General features: G+C 47.2%; 1 protein-coding gene across 1 annotated transcript in view; it reads right to left on the bottom strand.

Moving 5' to 3' along the window:
• The window catches only part of CLBA1 (clathrin binding box of aftiphilin containing 1), a 25,613-nt gene extending 10,136 nt beyond the window's left edge, over positions 1-15,477 (bottom strand). Inside the window, exons 1-2 of the mRNA XM_006032168.3 lie at positions 15,457-15,477; positions 13,446-14,155 (exon numbers count right to left, since the gene is read on the bottom strand). Of these exons, the coding sequence (XP_006032230.1) occupies positions 13,446-13,943 (498 nt within the window). The 5' untranslated portion in view covers positions 13,944-14,155; positions 15,457-15,477. The remainder of the gene's footprint in view (positions 1-13,445; positions 14,156-15,456) is intronic.
• Between the last annotated feature and the right edge of the window lie 66 nt (positions 15,478-15,543).

Genomic DNA, 15,543 nt, shown 5'->3' with positions numbered 1-15,543 from the left:
GGAAGTGTCACCTCCTTGGACCTATTCGTCATGCATCTGCTGATGTACGATAAAGTGCCATTGGCTTTTTTGATGGCTTCGTCACACTGCCGACTCATGTTCATCTTGGAGTCCACTAGGACTCCAAGATCCCTTTCCACTTCCGTGCCCCCCAGCAGGTCATTCCCTAGGCTGTAGGTGTGCTGGACATTTTTCCTCCCTAGGTGCAGCACTTTGCATTTCTCCTTGTTGAACTGCATTCTGTTGTTTTCTGCCCACTTGTCCAACCTGTCCAGATCTGCTTGCAGCTGTTCCCTGCCCTCCGGCATGTCCACATCTCCCCATAGCTTTGTGTCATCTGCAAACTTGGACAGAGTACATTTCACTCCCTCGTCCAAGTCACTGATGAAGACATTAAAGAGTATCGGTCCAAGGACCGAACCCTGCGGGACCCCACTTTCCACACCCTTCCAGGTCGAAACCGACCCATCCACCACGACTCTCTGGGTGCGACCCTCCAGCCAATTCGCCACCCACCGGACTGTGTAGTCATCCACGTCACAGCCTCTTAACTTGTTCACCAGTATGGGGTGGGATACCGTATCGAAGGCCTTCCTGAAGTCTAAGTATATGACATCCACCCCTCCTCCCCATGGGGCAGGGGAGGGGCCGCTTTCCCCCCCGCGCTCAGCTTTTCCCTGGACTCCTTCCGTGCGCGGAGAAAAGTGGCCCCTTGCCCGCCCCGTGGCCAGCGCTCCCTGCTGCAGGCGCTTAAAGCCTGCACGGGGCTGTCTGGAGCAGGCACAGGCAGCCCCATGTGAGCTGCGAGCAGCTGCAGCTTGGGGCACCAGGCAAAATACAGCCCGCGGGCTAGATGCAGCCCGCAAGGCCACTCTATCTGGCCCGCGGGGCCCCTAAAAATGTAGAAAATTAATATTTCTCTGCCCTTGGTTCCTGTAAAAAATGAGAGGAACCAAGGGCAGTAGGACTCAGGGGAAGCCCAGATCAGGAGTCAGCAGGGCAGGCCCTATGAGGAGAGGCTAAAGGACCTGAACCTGTTCAGCCTTCACAAGAGAAGGCTGAGGGGCGATCTAGTGGCCGTTTACAAACTAGTCAGGGGGGACCAGCAGGCATTGGGGGAGTCCCTGTTCCCCCGAACACTACCAGGAGTGACAAGAAGTAACGGTCACAAGCTGGCAGAGGGTAGATTAAGGCTAGATATCAGGAGGCACTACTTCACTGTCAGGGTGGCTAGGATCTGGAACCAACTTCCAAGAGAAGTGGTGCTGGCTCCAACCCTGGGGGTCTTTAAGAGGAGGCTGGATGAACACCTTGCCAGGGTCATTTGACTGCAGTACTCTTTCCTGCCATGGCAGGGGGTCAGACCTGATGATCTGCTCAGGTCCCTTCCGACCCTACCAACTATGAAACTATGACTTCTTTATGTTAAATTAAAACGCTAAATGGCACTTTATAACTAAACAAAGTTAATTCTCTGCACAAAGTACTTTATATTTTTGCAGGGTTTTCCTTGTCAGTGCACCAGACAACTGTGCATTTCTTTACCTGTCATTACAGGTAGGGGAAAACAGGTAGGGGAAAATTTACAGAAGGGAAAATATACACATTTGTTCCCTTATGACAACTATGAAAGAGGATTTCAGGGCTCAGATCCTTATTTGCATGAGTGACACTTACTCATGCAAGTGTGGAATTAATGGAATTGTTTGCAGGAGCTAGGATTACTCATGTATGTAAGGGTATGTTGAATCATGTCCTTTCTGGCGTGTTGTTCTCATGTCATCTGTTCCAAAAGGTAGATCAACTTTTTATTCTTTTTTGTAGAAAGAACAAAATTAATGTGATGATTTTTTTTAGACATATTAATGAAAGCAATATTTGTTTGGACATTTACTTCCCTTTGTGTGTTTGTAACCCCAAACCTGCAGTGTTGTGTGAGAACTAGAAAGGGAAAAGGACCAGTCTGTGTAGAGGTGTTAAACACCCGGCTTGCAGGCCTACACAGATCAGAGGGGCTGGGAATTCAAGGCAGTGAGAAGCAGGGTTTGCATCTGAATTCTCAGTGAAGGAGCCCCATTTACCCCTGCCCTGCCACTGCTGCTGTGTGTCCCACCACTGCCAACTCTGAATCTGGCCCAGGAGGCTCTTTGTCTCCAGAGTGGGTCTGAACAGCAGCGATGAGTCTGACAGCCAGTTCTAGTGCAAATAAAGTTGGAACCAAAAAAAAAAGTTAAAGAAACATTCAGCAAAAATGGGGAAACACACACTTTAAACATTCAGTGGTAAGTTACATAAATGCTACAGAAGGGATTTCTTTAGACTATTTCATAGCCAGCATCCTTTTTATGTATTATTGTGTTTAATTGTTAATTAAAATTACTTAAACCTACATCTTGTTCTCTACTAAATTGTAAGAATCTTACAGTTAGTTTAATTTTGAGCCTAAGCTATTCAATTGTGTCCCCTTAGAACAGGGGCGGGCAAAATCTACCCTGCGGGCCGTATCTGCCCTGCCAGGCACTTTCATCAGGCCTACGGTGCACCCCCAACGAATAGTGCCCAGCCCTTCCACCCATGAGAGTGGGAGCAAGGTGCCTATACCAGCCCCCAACCTATCCTATTATCCCTGGCTCCCTTGTGGGCGGAAAGGCCAGCCTCGCTATCATGAGACAGGCTGCTGCTGCAGGCTCCCCCCACATCCTGCTCCCCCTAGGCAGCAGATAGGGAAGTGGGGGGGCTGGGCTGCAGCTGGGCAGGAGCATGGAGCATGGGACTGAGGCTGGCTGCAGTGTGAAGCCCTTGCAGCTTGGGTGGGCAGGTCTGGGTGTGTGGAGGAGGAGCATGGGGACCCCTTCCACACTCCCCCCCATGGTGTGTGGGAGGCTGCTGGCAGGCAGCAGGGGGGAGGGGGCAGCAGCAACAGCAGCGGGGGTGGGGCATGCTCTGCTTGGTACAGAGCCTGGATCCTGGCTCCAGCCAGCCCTGTGAGAAGTGCAGCCCCTGCTGGGCCGTTTGTTTCCCCAGCACTTGCAGGGCGCAGGAGGGAAGCCCTAGGTACTGGGGAGGGCTGGGGCAGGGAAAGCAGCTGACTCCAATGCCTGGGGCTTCCCTTCTGTGCCCTGCCAGTGCTGGGGGAGTGCCAGGGAAACAAATGGCCCGGCGGGGGCTGCGCTCCTGCTGTAATGTGGAGCACTGGTCACAGCCAGGCACCAGTGCCCCCACCTGCTGCTGCACCATGGGGGCAGTGTGAGGGGGTCTCCACATCCCTGCCTCACACCCCACAAACCACACACAGACACACACGCCCCTCCCCACAGTGTTGCCTGCAGTTACTGCAGGAGAGGACAGTGTGTTCCAGAGCCACACACCCACACCTGCCACAACCCCAGCATACCCTATGCCCCCCACAACTGCCACACAACCCCCAACATCCCCTATGCCCCCACACAACTGCCACAACCCCCCAACATACTCTATGCCCCCTCACAACTGCCACACAACCCCCAACATCCCCTATGCCCCCACACAACTGCCACAACCCCCCAACATACTCTATGCCCCCTCACAACTGCCACACAACCCCCAACATCCCCTATGCCCCCACACAACTGCCACAACCCCCCAACATACTCTATGCCCCCTCACAACTGCCACACAACCCCCAACATCCCCTATGCCCCCACACAACTGCCACAACCCCCCAACATACTCTATGCCCCCTCACAACTGCCACACAACCCCCAACATACACTATGCCCCCCCAGCCACACCCCACAACTGCCACACAGCCCCAACATACCCTATGCTCCCCCACACCCACACCCCACCACACACACACAACACACCATGCACCCCTCTCCCCACACACAGTATAAAAGACTAAGATTTTTGAGTTATTATGCAATCACCTCTATATGGATGCAAACACAAATCATGACAAAATATTTTTTGTAATAAAATTAAAATATATGTTATAGTAGGTGTGTGATTTGTAGTGCATGATTTGGGTTTTTTCTGGTTCTAAGATGGCAACACTCCCCTCCCGAAAAGAGTATTTCCAGGGGGCAAGGGGAGGGACTTCTGGTGGCAAAGGTCAGGGGTTAGAGGTGGGACTTCTGGTCCCAAGATTGTGGCCAGGAGGCAGGGCACCTGTCAAGGGGTGGGGCTACCCATCTTGGCCCTTGACAGCTCACCAAACCTCATTAAGTGGCCCCCCACCCAAAATAATTTCCTGCCCTGCCTTAGAAATTACCTCTGTATGCAAGAGGCAGGGAAGAGGAATTTCTTAAATCATTCTTTATGAAAGCAGACTGCCTCCAGACCTGGTGTCAAGTCCTAAGTTTCAAGCACTCATGCGATTCCATCAGAATGAATATGAATTTCTAAAGGGTAGGCCAACCTGAGCTAGCGTTCCTTAAGATGACTGTTGGGATATCCAAACCAACTGTCAAAAGAAAAATGTCATTGGAGAAATTCTCTCCATGGTAACTCTTATGTAACTTAACAGCAATAATGGCTGGATGTGCATAAGCCAGCAACCACTTTCAAGGCTCTGGCTGAACAAAAGCAGTAGAAAATCTGCTCAATCAGGGAGAGAGGCAGGATCAAGAAACACCTGGGAAGAGTTCTCTGTGCTAGCCAATGGAGTAATATAGCTGCAAAGGGAAGGCATAGCGATCCTAATGAGAAGAGGATTTAGGAATGCTAGGCAGCAACATTTGGTTTCTGGAAAGAATAAGCTACGTCACCACGGTAAACTTACTTTGCCCAGTAGCAGCACCCTCAAAACACTGCTCTGTGAAGGCTGGTTCCTTAACCAGCAGTGCGGCCAAATCCGGACTTTACTCGGGAAAAATAATTAGACCCACTGAATTAAAAAGGGCCAGTTAGCTTGACCTATTTAGCCTGCTTGCAACACCACTGTTACTGGTTTAGCACATGCTGAGCAGTGTAGTGTTTGGCGGGTGCTGGTGCAAGGTGCAGCAAGTTTACTGTAGAGAAGAGCCCAAAGAGGCTATAAAATATGTGCATGGTGGGAATCCTGAACTGGTTTGATTTTTAGTGTATTTTTTTGAACCTGGAATTTTGTAGCTATAGGGAGCTTTATTTGACAGATTGGACACTAAATTGCCTCACTGGTTTATAGTATAGTTCAGTCAAATATAGATAAGATAATACTAATACTTCATATGCCTGTTTTGCTCTCTTTCTTCTTGCACCTTGTGGTTTCGTCTTAATAATAATGAATGTCTTAATGTTAATTAGAGTTCATATCAGTTACCCTGTTATAGCTGGGTACAAAGAATTACTGTATGGGATTAGCCCAATGGTCTTACAAATACTTAATTTTGTTTGTTACAGTGCCCAATACTAGATGTTTCTGAAAAAGTTAAAAAACCTCCTACCAACGTAAGAGAAGCGTCTTGCTAGCTGTAGTAGAATTGGAGCGGTGTTGTAGCTGTGCTGATCCAGGAAAATGTGAGAAACAGGGTGCTGTTTGATGGCATCTTTTACTGGACCAACTATATAGTTGGGAGAGATGGTAAGCAAGCTTTCAGGTACAAAGTGCCCTTCTTCAGCTCTGGACACTGACCCAAAGAGGAGCACCTTATGCCTGAAAACGTGCCTAGCATCTCTCCCAACTACACAATCGATCCAATAAAAGGTATCACCAAGAACACCCCGGCTGGCCATAGGACAGTGATTCTCAACCAAGGTGCCACAGTTCGATGGGGTGCCTTGCTGCATCCTTTCAAGTGGGCTGTGGGGTGCCATACTATTTTAGCACTGTTAGGTGTGCAAATATGATTCACATAATAAACCCAGAGATTTCAGATTAGGAATCCATAATGTTAAAAACATTTTGACCTGCTGTGGTTTTTCTGAGTCTTTTGCAACTGAAGAATTGCTCTATGATTTTTCTGTAGTCAAAAAAACTAGTGAAAATGAAGAGCTGGCATTTTCTGAGGGGTGCTTTGAGTCTATGAAAGGGTGCCTAAAGCCCAGAAAGGTTGAGAGCCACTGCCATAGGAAGTTAACCAACTTCCCAAAGCCCGGAAGCTTCTCAAACTATTACTACTTGTTCTTTTTTGCAGCAGCAATGTGCAGATACTGTACACGTTCAAGACAACAGTCCCTGCTCTGAAGAGCAGAGACATAACAGGACAGTGGCTCTGCATGGGGCAGTGCCAGCTGCCTTGCTGCCATCCATCTAGCTGTGTGGTGCCTATTTTTGTGCTGCCCTGGTCATTCCTCCTCAGCTACACTACTGTTGAGGAGATTAGTCTAAGGAACAGGGTCAGCACCCTATGACCCCGTGGCTAGATTTTCATAGAATCATTGAAAATGAGGGTTGGAAGGGACCTCAGGAGGTCATCTATGCCAACCCCCTGCTCAAAGCAGGACCAGCCTCATCTAGATCATCCCAGCCAAGGTTTTGTTTAGCCCAGTCTTAAAAACCACTAAGATGCCACAACCTCTCTGGGTAATCTGTTTTAGTGTTTTACTACCCTCCTAGTGAGAGAGTTTTTCCTAATATCTAACCTCAACTTCCTTTGATGCAACTTGACATAATTGTTCCTTGTTCTGTATCCTCTTTTGAACCAAACTTCAGGTAGTTGAAGGCTGCTTTTATAGAATCATAGAAAATGAGGGTTGGAAAGGACCTCAGGAGGTCATGTAGTCCTCAAAGCAGGACCATCCCCAACTAGATCATCCCAGCTAAGGCTTTGTCTATCTGGGTTTTGAAAACCTCCAAGGATGGATAGTTTACCACCTCTCTGGGTAACCTGTTCCAGTGTTTTACTGCCCTCGTAGTGAGAAAATTCATCCTAATATCTAACCTAAACTTCCCTTGCTGAAACTTGAGACTGTTGCTCCTTGTTCTGCCATCTGCCACCACTGAGAACAGTCCAGCTCCATCCTCTTTCAGATAGTTGGAGGCTGCTATTAAGTCCTCTCTCAGTCTCCTCTTCTCTAGACTAAATAAGCCCACTTCCCTCAGTCTTCCCTCATAAATCGTGTCCCCCAGTCCCTTCATCATTTTTGTCACCCTCCGCTGGACTCTCTCCAATTTGTCCACATCCTTTCTGTAGTGGGGGGCCCAAAACTGAACACAGTACTCCAGATGTGGTCTCACCAGTGTTGAATAGAGGGGAAGAATCACTTCCCTTGAACTACTCACAATACACTTACCAAAGCAGCCCAGTATGCCATTAGCCTTCTTGGCAACAAGGGCACACTGCTGGCTCATATTCAGCTTATTGTCCACTGTAACCCCCAGGTCCTTCTCTGCAGAGCTGCTGTTCAGCCAGTCAGCCCCCAGCCTGTACTGGTGCATGGGATTGTTCCATCCTAAGTGCAGGACTTTGCACTTGTCCTTGTTGAACCTCATGAGATTCCCTTTGGCCCAATCCTCCAATTTATGTAGGTCACTTTGAATCCTAGCCCTATCCTCCAGCGTATCAACTACTCCCCCCAGTGTGGTGTCATCTGCAGACTTGCTGAGGGTGCACTCTGTGCCATCTTCCAGGTCGTTGATGAAGACATTGAACAAAAATGACCCCAGGACTGACCCCTGGGGCACTCCACTTGATACCACTTGCCAACTAGACATCAAGCCCAATGTTACTACTCTTTGAGCCCAATACTCCAACCAGTTTTCTATGCACCTTACAGTCCATTCATCCAGCCCATACTTCCTTCGCTTGCCTGCAGGAATGTTGTGGGAGACCGTATCAAAAACCTTGCTAAAATCAAGGTACACCACATCCACCGGTCTCCCCGCATCCACAGAGCCAGTCATCTCATCATAGAAGACAATCAGGTTGGTCAGGTATGACTTGCCCCTGGTGAATCCATGCTGACTGTTCCTAATCACCTCCTTCTCCTCCAAGTGCTTAGAAATGGATTCCTTGAGGATCTGCTCCATGATTTTTCCAGGGACTGAGGTGGGGCTGACTGGTCTGTAGTTCCCAGGATCCTCCTTTTCCCTTTCTTAAATATGGGCACTATGTTTGTCCCTTTCCAATCACCCTGGACCTTTCCTGATCACCATGAGTTTTCAAAGATGATGGCCAATGGCTCTGCAATTACATCAGCCAACTCCATCAGCATCCTTGGATACATCCCATCTGGCCCCATGAACTTGTACACGTCCAGCTTTTCTAAGTATTAAATCACCCCTCAGTCTTCTCTTCACCAGACTAAATAAGCCCAGTTCCCTCAGCCTCCCATAAGTCATGTCCCCCAGTCCCCTCACCATTTTTGTTGCCGTCCACTGGACTCTCTCCAATTTGTCTACAAATTGTAGGTCTTTGCCTGTGCTGTGCTGCAGTTGGGCGGCAAGGGCTTTGGTGAATGCGGAGCTCTGCAATGCCATGGTCCAGCCCATTAGAAGTAGCGACTTACCGAACTGGTGGGAGAAAAGGGTTCCTCTATGCCCCTCCCCCCGCCCTCCTGCTGATTGGTGGAGGGGCCCTGCTTGCAACTCACTCCTGATCAGCAGGGAGGCGAAAACTGAGGTTTTAAATATAGTGTCATTTTTGCCTCCTGCCACTGATTGGCTGAGGGGCCCCAGACAGCCCTTCTGTTTGCTGGTGACTTGCTGGTGACTGGTTGGGGAGCAAAAACAGCGCCACATTTAAAATCATGATTTTAGCTTCCCTGCTGATCAGGCGGCTCCCCCAGTCAGCAAGCAGGAAGGTGGGGACAAGGTGTGAGGTGCGCACAGGGGAACATGGAAGGTTAAAGGAGCCGCTGTGCCTTCTACCTCCCCCATGACTTCACTAGATCCCTTAGTGAGAAGTGATTGAGGCAGCTGGGTCCTTGTGCCAGCCTTCCTCAGACCAGAAATGGGTCATTCTGGCCCACCACCAAAAAACACTGCCAACCCCTGGTCTAAGATTATGGACAAATGTATATTTTTAGTAGCTTCAAATGTGATGGGGGAGTTGCTGCTTGGCGGCACACAGCAACTCTTGTGCTGTAACTGTACTGTGTGCCTGGTCCTGTGGAAACGCAAGTGAAACTCTGACCCTGGATGAACCAGGGTCCTAGGCTGCAACTGTCCCTCCGCTTTTGAAGCCACTATTAAGCGTACATTTGTCCATACCCTAAGACAAATCCCCAAGATAAATTTATCTAACAGGTAAAAGAAAGGGTTAAATTGAAACAGCATTTTAGTAAATGTTATCTATGCCAGCATCTCCAACACTGCCTTTCAGTGCCCTGAGACAGAGTAAAGAAAACTCAACACAATATTATTCAAATGAAGGAGTGTCAATGAAGTAATAGGTATCAGATGCATCCATTTGTCTTGAATAACCACACAGATTAAACTGAAGCTTTGGTAACAACATAAAGAGATTCTGCTTTCAAAGAGAAATTCAGTGACTTGTTATGGTCTATTTCAGCCAGGAGTTACAAGGAATGTGTCTGTCCCTGGAGAAACTCTCCCATCTCCCACAAACAAAAAATTCTTGACTTAATCTTCAAAGCCCTCAATAATTTAGATCCTCTTTACCTATGAATGCTGGTAACCTTATCACAAGGGCAGTTCCCGTCTTTGTCTTGCTTTGGATTCCAAACATTTCTCTTACCAGCACCTTCCTCCTCTCTCCCATGATACCCTTTGCAGAAAAACTCCCATGCAGAATCCACAAAGCTTCCACCTTATGGTTCTGGCCTTTAAAAAAACTCAGTCATTAATCATTATACTTACAGGGAAAACTACATTCTAACAGGTAAACAGCAGGTTATGATTAGTTACTGAGTACTGCATGCAATACTTAGCCAAGCTCACTGAGGCTAAAAGAAAGATCCCTTTTGTTCTGGGTGGGTTGCCTTAAATCAAAGCTTTTTCCAAAAGGTTTCTAGCTTTGTTGTAATAATTTATTTACATTTTAATTTGCATTTCTAGGTTTTATTTTCCTGAATAAAGGATGATTCTCAGGCTGGTAATCATTAACACAGGTTGATTTGCAATTAGCCATTGCACTCTTTATAGCCTTTACATTAGATCTGACACATTTTGCTAACCAGAGTATGATTGAGATATATATATATTTTTTTTTAAGCAATTATATAGATTTTAGATTCAAATTGTTAATGTTTCTATGTTATGTTAGACACTGGAGAACAGCATTTCTTATTTGTGTAGCTAATTTTACTCATGATTTGAGTCGAGCTATTTTTGAACGGAAACTGGCATTCAATTAAAATGCAGAAAACCAGTATTTATCCATTGTCCGTTGGTTAAATAAAAAGACATTAAACGTGCTGGCCATGTAAGAAAATGTGTTGCTTTTAATACTAGCTGATGTACTAAACAAAGGAAGCCTTATCTGTTGACAGTGAAATGAACTGATTATTGCTGGTCACCAAGCAAGTTAGTAGATCTGTGCTTCTCATACCTACTTGATATTTATAGACTGGAAAAGGGAAACAAGTTTTCCTGCTTTTTCAGCTCTGAATAAGGTAGTAATTACACTGAGAGTATGGACAAACCCATGTCTGGCATGGCTTGAAAAGGCCAGAGCGAGGAGGCAGTGGGAGTGGAGGTGGGGGTGGGGATCAAGCTAAAGCAGCTGTTATTCTGTAAGCCTCTGGGGCTGCAAATGTAGCTAAATTGCTCCAACTTTAACCCTGTGTCATCTGGGGTCAAATTTGGGGTGATTATCTCACCTGTACGGCTACATGCTTATACCAAGATACCAGTTTAGCATAACAGTTGCTGTGGGCTCTTGAGTAGCAGCTCCCTCAACCCTTTGGAAACCTCTCCACTCTATGTTTGTCCATAATAGCAAATAAACTAAAATGAAGAAAATATTCTCTGCACTTGCAGAACAGGCTACAACTGTCAGAAGTTTCTAAGCACTGTCCTGGAGACCTCATCCAGTTCAGTAGTCTGACATTCCTGATATTTTTTGGTAAACATTTCCTGCTAGAATATTTACTAAATTTAAATAATTAACAAATTGTACATCATAGAATCATAGAAATTAAGGGCTGGAAGGGACCTTGAAAGATCATCGAATTCAACCCCTCTGCTCTGGGCAGGAATACAGCTGAGATCAAATGATCCCAGCAAGGTGTCTGTCCAGTCTCCTCTTGGACTTCCAATGTTGGGGACTGCACCACCTCCTTGGTGCAGTCCCCATCTCCATTGACCAGATTCTGGTCACCCTTATGGTAAAGAAGTTCTTCCTTGCATCCAGCCTGAAACCATTCTCTAACAGTTTATGGCCATTGCTCTTTGTCCTCCCCTGGGGCGTCCTAATGAACAATTTTTCTCCCAGCTCCTGATATTCCCCCCCGTTACATACCCATAGATGGCCACCAAGTCCCCCCTCAGTCTTGTCTTCCCCAGCCTGGACAGTCCCAGATCCCTTAGTCTTTCCTCATAAGGTTTGTCCTCCAGGCCCTTAATCATTCTTGTGGCCCTTCTCTGGACCCTTTCAAGATTCTCCATGTCTTTTTTGAAGTGCAGCACCCAGAACTGGACACAGTACTCCAGCTGGGGTCTCACCAGCGCCAAGTAGAGTGGAAGCATCACTTCCTTAGCCCTGCTCAACGCATCGGCTAACGCATCCCAGTATGCTATTAGCTCCATTGACTACAGCGTCGCATTGGCAGCTCATGTTCATCCTGTGATCAACCATAACCCCAAGGTCCCTTTCAGCCATCATGAGGGCCAGGACATCTCCTCCTAACCTATATTCATGTCGCTGGTTACTTGTCCCCAGATGAAGCACTCTGCATTCATCCTTATTGAACTGCATCTGGTTCCGCTCCGCCCACCTTTCCAGCTTGTCCAGGTTCACTTGGATCTGAATCCTATCCCCCTAGTGTGACCACTTTCCCCCATAACTTAGTAACATCTGCAAACTTGGCCAGCGCACTTTTCACATCCTCATCTAAATCATTAATAGGCCTTACGAGGAAAGACTCTGGGAACTGGGTTTGTTCGGTCTCTGTAAAAGAAAACTGAGAGGTGACTTGATAGCCGCCTACAAGTATGTCAGGGGTGAATATCAAGATCTAGGGGAGCAACTCTTCAGAAAGGCACCCCTTGGGAGGATGAGGACCAATGGGCACAAGTTAATTGAGGAAAAATTTAGGCTAGACATAAAGAAAAACTTATTTTCCTTTAGGGTATGTAGAATCTGAAACACACTCCCGGTAGAGTTGGTGCAGTCACCATCCCTGGAGGTGTTCAAGAGGAGGCTGAACAAGTACCTCGTTGAGCTCGATTGAGCCCAATAACTTCCTGCCCATGCCAGGGGACTGGACTTGATGATCTTACAGGTCCCTTCTGGTCCTTCTAGTCTATGATTCTATGTTGAGCAGCACGGGGCCAAGAACTGAATCCTGCGGGACACCACTGGCCACCTCCCGCCAGGACAATACAGACTAATACTCTCTGGGTTTGACTCCTTAGCCAGTTCCCAACCAGCCTGACCGTGGACGCTGCCAGCCCACAATCACCCAGTTGTTTTTTTTTTATAAGAGCATCATGGGAGACCACATTGAAGGCCTTTTCAAAATCCAAGTATATGACATCAACTGTCTCCCCCACATCTAAGCGGCTCGTTACTTGATCATAGGAGATTAAATTTGGTCAGATATGACCTGCCCACAACGAAATCATGTTGGCTATCCTTCAGCCTGTCACAAATGGACTTGTATCATTTTTTCCAAACTTTTACCAAAATATAGTAGGTTACAGCTTTAATATAGGTTATCATGCTTTCAAATTTCATTTTATATGGGCTCATTTTTAGAATAAAATGTATTTAAACAACTTAATTAAATTTTAAAATATCTAATTTTAGTCTTCTAAACGTTAAATGGTCTAGGGTAGGGGTTGACAACCTTTTTCCTCTGCACAAAATCCACAAATCTCTGCCCTTCACCTGTGCTTACTCTCAGCCTCTTTGCAGTGAGTGTGAGCACCAGCATGAGAAACAAGAAGGGTTAGAGGAGGATGCTCTGGAGGGGGTGGGCCACCCAGTGCCCCAGACTGAGTTAGACTTCCCCAGACCAGACACAGCCTGAAGGGTGTATGTTGCTGACCCCTGACTTAAGACAAGGCAGTTGCTTACTAGAGGTTTATACAATGCCTACCCCAGAAAAATCTGGTTGTGGCCTCTAACATACTACAATGTTATACATATATCAAACAATAATAAAATGGTACATAATATTCTATAGTACATAACTGAAAATAATTTTAAAATGTTAAACTAATTTAAATAATAATTAAATCATAATAACACTTTTACCAATTTTTAAATTAAAAGCAAAATTATTGATTTTTTTTCCTCCTCAAACCGTGTCCTCTGAGTACAACATTTGAAAAATTGTTTCTAGTGTCCCAAAGGGAACTGTATTGCAAACGCTATTAAATTTTTTTGCAGAAGCTTTAACTTTCTATCAATACATACCTCATTTAGAGAACTAGAAGGAGCCTCTCTTTGGTTGTGTACAGACAGCTTGGAGCAGGGGTGTCCCAGAGAAGAGCTGCAATATTCCTCACTTAAATCCACATCAGTTTTAGTAGCTTCTGTTGACTTCACCAGAACTTCAAATGTGTGGTTGAAGCTGTCTGACTTGCATAAGGATTCGCTGAAACCTTCAAAGTCACCCCAACTACCACTGAGTTCTAATGTGCAAGTTGTGCTCCCAGAAAATCCTTCACAAGGCTTCCCTCTATTATTCCCTCTGCAGAGGCTTTGCTGCATCACTTCAAAATCCACCGTTTCTTCCTTATGCCTGATTTCATTTACATTAGGGTCACAATTTCCCTCATTGTTTTCACTGAGGGACATATAACCCAATTCAGCAGTAAGATCCTTCAAAGTCGTCTGGCTTATCCGGTCCGTGGTGTTAGGTTTTTCCATCAATTGCTGGTCCTGCATTTTTGAGTTACTATAAGGAATCATTAGTGATTTTTTTAATGGAGAAAACAGCAAACAAGGTGTAGATGCCTAAAAAGTTCTAGTACTTCCAGAACAGGATTAAAGTCCTGCCTTCCATATCAAAGGCAGTCGGGTAATGTTGCTGAACAAGAACGGTGTGTCCTTCAGTCTCTCCCCCAGACATCAGCACTCTGCTTGTTATTCAGTGTGACTTTCTTCCCATCCAGGATTTTAGTCTGCAAAGGAAGGATTGTAAATAAAGAGCTCTGTGATAACAGCTGTGTAGAGTTAGGAAAAGATAACTGACAAGGTAAGAACAAATGTTCGTGCTGACAACGATTACATTCCAATGTTAAACTCAGGTCTCTATTTGACATTTGCTATGTAGTCAGTCTCAGTGTTTCCTGTTGCCCAGCCACTTTGCCCCTTTTTGGTTTGCATGGATTGTTCAAGATTTTTTTAAAAGAAGAATGACATTACAGAAGCGCAAACACTGGCAGGAGTATATATTTAATCTCTATTTTTAACCTCTTTTTAAATTGCTTAGAACTCAGTGTGACTAGCTATTGCATGCGCAAGGCCTAATTTATCATTTCGCTCGTTAAGAACCAAACGCACACTTTTTCCCAACGTTTTTGGGAACTTGCGTGTTTTAAATGCAACGAAGGGTACAGGTTTCCCTTGCCAACCACCGGGGTTCGGGTCCTGGAAGTTCCCGCGGTTGGCCAGACAGAAGGCCTGCGGGGAAAACGGCAGGTGGCGGCGGGCTCATGTGCGGCCACGGAAAACCGTGGTTACTCAAAACTGTATACCGTGGTAGCCAAGACGGTACGCAGAGCATTAAGTGCGGATGCTCAAAACCGTGGCTGGCCTGATGGAAACCTGTACTAGGACAGCGATTAGCAGAAACCGGTTTGCTGACATCAATCTGTTGGGTTCAGTCTCCTCGGCCCGCTGCGATTTGGCCAGCGCTGGGGCAGGGCACGCGTAACCCGGGCGCGGTGCAGACAACACTGCTGTCAGGCTAAATACAGGTGACAAGAAAGCCTTGCGTCTCGGGATCCTCGGCTAAAACCAAACAGGTCTGTCCTGGGCGTGATTCTCCCAGGCTGCGACTCCCACCCAAACAGGTGGGGCCGGCTGTGTACACAGGCGGCTCGAAGGGCAATAAACTCAGATTAGTCTCTGTAGAGAGAAAGAGTCATCGCCGTCATTCAGGGGCAGTAAAAGGGGGGCAACGGGCTTGCAGGTCTGCAGGATCCCGGAATCAAAGGCTTCGTCCCAGGGAGAAATCGGAGCCGGACATCACGCCATTTCCCTGGGCTGAGTCGAGTCCTTGCTACCCGCCCGGCTGTGCCGGCCTGTGGCGCCATCCCCAGGAGAAAGAAACCCAGGGGTGCTTTTATCACCCGGCTCTGCTGCTCCCGGGCCCTCACAGCCGCGCAAAGGCCAGGCCTGGTCTAGCCTCAGCCCTGGGGCAGGGTCCCCTGATGGGGGAGGCCGGGGCCGGGGCCCGTCAGTCGCAGCCCGGGGTCACCTGCACTTGGTGGGGGCGTGGCGGGGCCCTGCCTCAGTTTCCCCGCGCCGTGCAGGCGGGGTGCCGCCTGTGCCCACCCCGCCCCCC

The sequence above is a fragment of the Alligator sinensis genome, unplaced genomic scaffold, assembly GCF_000455745.1.
Source record: "Alligator sinensis unplaced genomic scaffold, ASM45574v1 scaffold171_1, whole genome shotgun sequence".
Taxonomy (NCBI): Eukaryota; Metazoa; Chordata; order Crocodylia; family Alligatoridae; genus Alligator; species Alligator sinensis.
This window is presented reverse-complemented; position numbering and strand designations above follow the sequence as displayed.